General features: G+C 37.8%; 1 protein-coding gene across 1 annotated transcript in view; it reads left to right on the top strand.

Moving 5' to 3' along the window:
• Positions 1 to 7,946, top strand: part of b3galt1b (UDP-Gal:betaGlcNAc beta 1,3-galactosyltransferase, polypeptide 1b) — a 51,334-nt gene extending 43,388 nt beyond the window's left edge. Inside the window, exon 3 of the mRNA XM_058654783.1 lies at positions 5,057 to 7,946. Coding sequence (XP_058510766.1) covers positions 5,285 to 6,265 — 981 coding nt within the window. The 5' untranslated portion in view covers positions 5,057 to 5,284 and the 3' untranslated portion in view covers positions 6,266 to 7,946. The remainder of the gene's footprint in view (positions 1 to 5,056) is intronic.
• Positions 7,947 to 7,948: the final 2 nt, after the last annotated feature.

Here is a 7,948-nt window from a genome sequence, read left to right on the forward strand (position 1 = left end):
CGTATAAAATCACCTAAAAAAGTCATAGTAGGGTATGTCGTCTAAAATTGGTCAAAAAAAGTCATAGTATAGTATGTCGTCCAAAATCGGTCAAAAAAGTCAATAGTATAGTATGTCGTCCAAAATCGGTCAAAAAAGTCATTGTATAGTATGTCGTCCAAAATTGGTCAAAAAAAGTCATAGTATAGTATGTCGTCCAAAATCACCTAAAAAAGTCATAGTATAGTATGCCGTCCAAAATTGGTCAAAAAAAGTCATAGTATAGTATGTCGTCCAAAATCAGTCAAAAAAGTCATAGTATATAGTATGTCGTATAAAATCACCTAAAAAAGTCATAGTATAGTATGTCGTCTAAAATCGGTCAAAAAAGTCATAGTATAGTATGTTGTCCAAAATCACCTAAAAAAGTCATAGTATAGTATGCCGTCCAAAATTGGTCAAAAAAAGTCATAGTATAGTATGTCGTCCAAAATCAGTCAAAAAAGTCATAGTATAGTATGTCGTCTAAAATCGGTCAAAAAAGTCATAGTATAGTATGTTGTCCAAAATCACCTAAAAAAGTCATAGTATAGTATGCCGTCCAAAATTGGTCAAAAAAGTCATAGTATAGTATGTCGTCCAAAATCAGTCAAAAAAGTCATAGTATAGTATGTCTTCGAAAATCACCTGAAAAAGTCATAGTATAGTATGCCGTCCAAAATTGGTCAAAAAAAGTCATAGTATAGTATGCCGTCCAAAATCGGTCAAAAAAAGTCATAGTATAGTATGTCAACCAAAATCGGTCAAAAAAAGTCATAGTATAGTATGTCGTCCAAAAGTGGTCAAAAAAGTCATGGTATAGTATGTCGTCCAAAATCGATGAAATAAGTCATAGTATAGTATGTCGTATAAAATCACCTAAAAAAGTCATAGTAGGGTATGTCGTCTAAAATTGGTCAAAAAAAGTCATAGTATAGTATGTCGTCCAAAATCGGTCAAAAAAGTCAATAGTATAGTATGTCGTCCAAAATCGGTCAAAAAAGTCATAGTATAGTATGTCGTCCAAAATTGGTCAAAAAAAGTCATAGTATAGTATGTCGTCCAAAATCACCTAAAAAAGTCATAGTATAGTATGCCGTCCAAAATTGGTCAAAAAAAGTCATAGTATAGTATGTCGTCCAAAATCAGTCAAAAAAGTCATAGTATATAGTATGTCGTATAAAATCACCTAAAAAAGTCATAGTATAGTATGTCGTCTAAAATCGGTCAAAAAAGTCATAGTATAGTATGTTGTAGGGGGTGGAGTGGCTCAGTGGTTAAGACCCTACCTTGTGTACCAAAGACATCATGGTCGCAAGTTCGATTCCACCCCTGGCTAATTGTACTTGATTCCATTGTAAGTCGCTTTGGATAAAAGCGTCTGCTAAATGACATGTAATGTAATGTAATGTAATGTTGTCCAAAATCACCTAAAAAAGTCATAGTATAGTATGCCGTCCAAAATTGGTCAAAAAAAGTCATAGTATAGTATGTCGTCCAAAATCAGTCAAAAAAAGTCATAGTATAGTATGTCTTCGAAAATCACCTGAAAAAGTCATAGTATAGTATGCCGTCCAAAATTGGTCAAAAAAAGTCATAGTATAGTATGCCGTCCAAAATCGGTCAAAAAAAGTCATAGTATAGTATGTCAACCAAAATCGGTCAAAAAAAGTCATAGTATAGTATGTCGTCCAAAAGTGGTCAAAAAAGTCATGGTATAGTATGTCGTCAAAAATTGATGAAATAAGTCATAGTATAGTATGTCGTATAAAATCACCTAAAAAAGTCATAGTAGGGTATGTCGTCTAAAATTGGTCAAAAAAAGTCATAGTATAGTATGTCGTCCAAAATCGGTCAAAAAAGTCAATAGTATAGTATGTCGTCCAAAATCGGTCAAAAAAGTCATAGTATAGTATGTCGTCCAAAATTGGTCAAAAAAAGTCATAGTATAGTATGTCGTCCAAAATCACCTAAAAAAGTCATAGTATAGTATGCCGTCCAAAATTGGTCAAAAAAAGTCATAGTATAGTATGTTGTCCAAAATCACCTAAAAAAGTCATAGTATAGTATGCCGTCCAAAATTGGTCAAAAAAGTCATAGTATAGTATGTCGTCCAAAATCAGTCAAAAAAGTCATAGTATAGTATGTCTTCGAAAATCACCTAAAAAAGTCATAGTATAGTATGCCGTCCAAAATTGGTCAAAAAAAGTCATAGTATAGTATGTCGTATAAAATCACCTAAAAAAGTCATAGTATAGTATGTCGTCTAAAATCGGTCAAAAAAGTCATAGTATAGTATGTTGTCCAAAATCACCCAAAAAAGTCATAGTATAGTATGCCGTCCAAAATTGGTCAAAAAAAGTCATAGTATAGTATGTCGTCCAAAATCAGTCAAAAAAGTCATAGTATAGTATGCCGTCCAAAATTGGTCAAAAAAAGTCATAGTATAGTATGTCGTCCAAAATTGGTCAAAAAAAGTCATAGTATAGTATGTCTTCGAAAATCACCTCAAAAAAGTCATAGTATAGTATGTCGTCTAAAATTGGTCAAAAAAAGTCATAGTATAGTATGTCGCATAAAATCACCTAAAATCCCAAGATCCGATTTTGGTGTCGTCCAAAATTTGGCAAAAATGTCATAGTGAGTGTTTTCTCAAAGCTCCGGGAGGAGTTATGGGACAAACTTTTGGAGGAAGTGGAATAATATCATGAAGAAGAAACGCGGAAGAACAACAAGAGATGCTTGCACTGCAACGCTGAAGAATCTACATGTGGATTAAAAATTTGCAAAAAAAAGAAGAAGCTTGAGTTTATTTTACCTGATCAAACCTGTGCTTGTCCCACTAATTCATGTTGAATATGACCTGCTGTGAATAATTTATAATAAACATAGAGTTAACTGCTGTGGTTGAATAATTGACTTACATAATATTATGTTGTTAAACTATTGCAGAAACATTTCTAAAATTACTGTGAAAAAAACTGTGTTTTAATGAAAACAGTATTTTTCTTTATTCTTTATTTCTTTCTGTATTTTTTTGTCTGTGAAAGTCTTAAATTGGACTCAAGTGTTGCTACTAGAAATTCGCACTTGGTGGGAAAATGGTTCTGTATAAAAAAAACAGTTTCCAATAATTTCTGAAGCTGCCACAATAAAACATTACATATGTAGTCACAATGCACAATAAGTGTTCATCATATAGTCTGCATGCCAACCTCTACAAAAAAAGGAACTGTATACAGTATGTATCTTAAGGGCACAGTGTGTCGTCCAACCAAGTACCTTTGTGTACAAAATTGCTAGTCTACAGATCGTGGCACTTCAGGTCTCTAAACGGAATTCAATTCCCGTCATTATGGCTGGGTTTGTCTGCTCCGAGTAGAAGCTATTCACAGTCACTTCTCTTCAGCTTTGAAGATGCAAATGTAGATATTCATTGCATTATGGCCATTCCCTTGTGAAGTGCACCATGTGATCTGTCTTCCCAGGATGAAAAGAGAAGTCAGAGACAGCCTGGATACATGATCTGAGTGCTAACACTCGGTGCTCAGCCACCTGTGCTGAAGCACTGACAAAAATGTCAGTGTGTGCACGCTGCAGAATGGGCTGCTCAGAAAGTAGACATGCCAAACGTCTGTCAGCTCAGGAACAGGCAGAAGTTCCAGCGGTGCAGCACTGAACAAACGGAGGGGAGAGGGAAAACCTCAGGGGAGAAGCATATCAGGGCTTAGTGTTCCCTTTGTGCCATGATTGTAATACTGTCAACACATATTTGACAGCTTTAGCTACGACTCACTTTGCCAAGGTTTTTAAGGGATTTGTTTAGGGTTTTTTTTAAGTGTGGCTGTATGAGGTATCATGTGCCATCATTTCCATAGATCGGCCCGGAAGCCAGATATTAGCGCTCACTGTTGATAGTTATGATAAATATAAGTGATATAAGTTACACTAGGGACGATATTGAAAAAAGTATCCGTGGACTATGTTGAGGGAGAGTGAGCAGTTTCCATATATAGGCATATATATAGTATTTTGTTTCGTGACTAAAACCTGTGTCATTTAGCATGTCAGTAACTCATATTGCTCTTCAAAAACAACATGGACTATCCCTTTATTACCAATGTGAATGTGTAACAAAAACAGTAATCAGTGTCTTTGGCTTCATTTTACTCACTTTTAGAGTGAAATAATGTTAACATTTTACTGTATATGTTATGAGGCTATAGGCACGAGTGTATTACACGATGTTATTGGTGCTTTTAGTTAAAGTTATTGTAAATCCTTTTGTTGAACTACATGTTAATTAACTACAGCTATCACTCTTTTGGTCAGTAAGGAGACACTTTTTGAGTATTCCACAGCACTTTATCCAATCAGGAGCCAAAACTCCTGAAGCTGTAGTAATACATCACTGTAGTTATTGTGTTTCCCTTATAAGATTTCATTAAAGATTCATTATGAAGAGCTCATCCTTAGTAAACTGTAAATGTTCTCTGTTGTCATTCAAAGTGAGAGGGATAAGAAAACTAAGCTGAATGAATGAATGTACAGTACTGATACAGGCCCGTTACAAACCATACCGGGATTAGACACTATGCAGACAATCCTCACATGAATAATAACTAAACCTCTGCAAATGAATAAAAGAAATGTGTCTGGCTTTTGTTCTAGACGGCTGATGGCACCGGTCTTTCCCACTCGTGCTTCATTCAGTGGTGAAATTTATTAGATATCGATTTCCCTTCTGTTCTTTTCTTTCTCACTGTAGATTTCACTCTGAGTGAACAGTTTAGTGTTAGAAAAGACCCTGCGAGGATTTCTGATATTCAGACACCGATTCATTCTCTGTGTTTCCTCACTGACTGTGGTTTGATTTGTTGTGTCATCAGAGTAGCATTTTAATGGTTTGTTTGACTTGCTGATAGCAACGTTTAAGATGGCTTCTGTTCATATTTTGAGTTGCCACTACTAACTGAACTGGGAAATATGATTTTCGGACATGGCTATTCATGGTTTATTCCTTCTCTCTCTCTTTCAGATGTAAATGGAGAACCTGCTGTGTCACCAAGACAAACTGGACATTCACTTCTAAAGCCCTTTGCCTTGAAACAGAAACAGCATCGCTTCTCTCTAAAGTAATATATTACTCTCAATTAATGTCAAACTGCACGCCGGAGCAGCTTAATGCTGCATTGCTGGGTGAAACATTGCTAATGGAAAGAAATCCCTATAAGATCCAACTCGTCACAATTCACCTACATGCAGCATGATGCCCTTAAAGGTGTCATGTTTATACCTGCTGACGGTGGTCTGCTGGGCGAGCGCTCTCTGGTACTTGAGTATACCTCGTTCGACGTCCACTTACCTCGGCCACATGTCTGTGTCCGTACGCAAGCCCCACAAAAATATCACCTTCAGCAACATCCGCGCCCGCCCCCTCAACCCACACGCCTACGAATTTGTGATCAACGAACCCAAGAAGTGCGAGAGTGTCACTCCCTTCCTGGTCATCCTCATCAGCACCACGCACAAGGAGTTTGATGCAAGGCAAGCCATCCGGGAAACCTGGGGGGATGAGAGCACCTTCAGTGACATTCGCGTCCTCACCATCTTCCTACTCGGCTGGAACACCGACTCCGTCCTGAACCGCATGGTGGAGCAGGAGAGTCAGATTTTTCACGACATTGTGGTCGAGAACTTCATCGATTCTTACCACAACCTCACTCTCAAGACCATGATGGGCATGCGCTGGGTGGCTACCTTCTGCCCCAAAGCACAGTATGTCATGAAGACAGACAGTGACATCTTTGTCAACATGGACAACCTGATCTACAAGCTCCTGAAGCCCACCACGAAACCAAGAAGACGATATTTCACCGGCTACGTGATCAACAATGGACCCATTAGGGACATGCGCAGTAAGTGGTACATGTCCAGGGACTTGTATCCTGACAATAAGTACCCACCTTTCTGTTCGGGCACTGGCTACGTGTTCTCGGCAGACGTGGCTGAGCTAATCTTCAAGACTTCCCTTCACACGAGACTGTTGCACCTGGAGGACGTGTATGTGGGATTGTGTTTGCGTAAACTGGATATACACCCTTTTCAGAACAGTGGCTTCAATCACTGGAAAATGGCCTACAGTCTGTGCAGGTATCGACGCGTCATCACGGTCCACCAGATCTCGCCGGAGGAGATTCACCGCATTTGGAATGATATGACCAGCAAGAAGCACCTGAGATGTTAGTGGACATAAGGACAACTGAACAATATACATATATATATATTTTTTTTTTTCTTGCCTTTGTTCCTTGTTGAACTGATTAATGTAAACCATTGAGGGCTGCTCCAAGTCTCCGTTACATGATAGACGTTCCCATCGCTACCCACAGCTGTCTGTTTCTGCTGATTGCACCTCATGATTGTTAGTGAATGCATGGGGCTTGTAAAGTGCATTACGCTCACATATACTGTAGTTAAAAAGTCAAAATCTATCAGCATTGAGCATTAAAGGTCTAGTGTGTAAAATGTAGGAGAGTTTACTGGTTAAATATGAATATACTACCCATGGTTGTATACGCGTATAATCACTTTTAAAACTCTTGGTTTTTGTAGCCATAGAATAAGACTTTTACATTCACTTGAAGGGAGTGTTTATATCCTTTCTGATACGAGTGGACTACATCGGCCTGATGTGCTTTTGTTTTTCCAGTAACGATAGTACCTGGTACTTTTTTTAGGACCTGCTCTGCACGTCAGCAAGCCAGGCCGATACTGAGTGTGACGTCGACAAGCTGTCGGCCACTGATTGACAGAAAGTGTAATCACTGGAAGAGTCATGAGCGCGACGTCCAACAGAAGAATCCAACGGAACAATGCCGAACTGTAGATCAGTTAAAAACTTTAAAAAAATGCTAAAAAACATGCATTTATCGACAACATTTAGCAAGGAAAGTGCCATTAGTGGAGGAGTCCTCCTTTTGTCCCCTCTGTATTGTCACCTCATTAGATGTCACTAATTCTTACACACTGGACCTTTAAGTAGTGTGGCCTAATGGGGAGCGACAGTGTTTTAGTCACGGCGATGACCTTGGTTCAAGCTCTCTCGCTAACAACAGCAAAGTGTCCTTTGGCAAGACACTGAATCGCCATGACTCAGCACCTGATATTACTGTACGGCGTGAGCCAGAAGGGTATTACTGTGCGGGAAACAACACAGTATCAATGATTACAGCTATAATATTACACATTTTATAACAAGTATTATTTACAATTTAATGAGAATACAAATGTTAATCTGATAAGATAAAACTAGTGTTGCACCAATGCTGCTCTCTCACCTTTTTGCACTTTGTTATGAATAAATATTAATTAAGAGGCAGAAAATTATAGTATATAATTAATCTCTGAACAGATTAAATCAATAATTTCCCTTAGTATTTGGTACAGATGGCTGGATTCACCACATGGTCTTTTTCATGAATTTGCCTGATGTTTATATTTACTTATTTATACGCATTACCCTGCCTCTGCTGTGTTTTCTCTTTTATATTGTTGTTGTTTTTTTTGTTTTATTGTTCTCAGCCACCAGCTCCTCATTAGCCCAGCTGCTACTGTTGGTTGTGTTGAACGTCTGCAGATATTATTTTCTGATCATCAGTTCCTCTGAGAGCGAACCTCGGTGTCACAATTGTATGTATGCGTTAATCTGCACTGCTACAGTAAAACTGGATGTAGGATCACGATATGCATTTGGTGTAATAGCAATCATGGAATCACTGCTTCTGATGGCAACATTTTTGTTTCTCAAAAGATAATAAAAATAAAAAAAATGTTTAAAAAGAATTCATGTCCAAAAACCTTCCTTTTCAAGTTTGATTAAGCTATAGTGACAGCTACTGTGAAAACATCTATCCTGCAAAGGGTTGTT

Source organism: Solea solea, chromosome 2 (genome assembly GCF_958295425.1).
Source record: "Solea solea chromosome 2, fSolSol10.1, whole genome shotgun sequence".
Lineage (NCBI taxonomy): Eukaryota > Metazoa > Chordata > Actinopteri > Pleuronectiformes > Soleidae > Solea > Solea solea.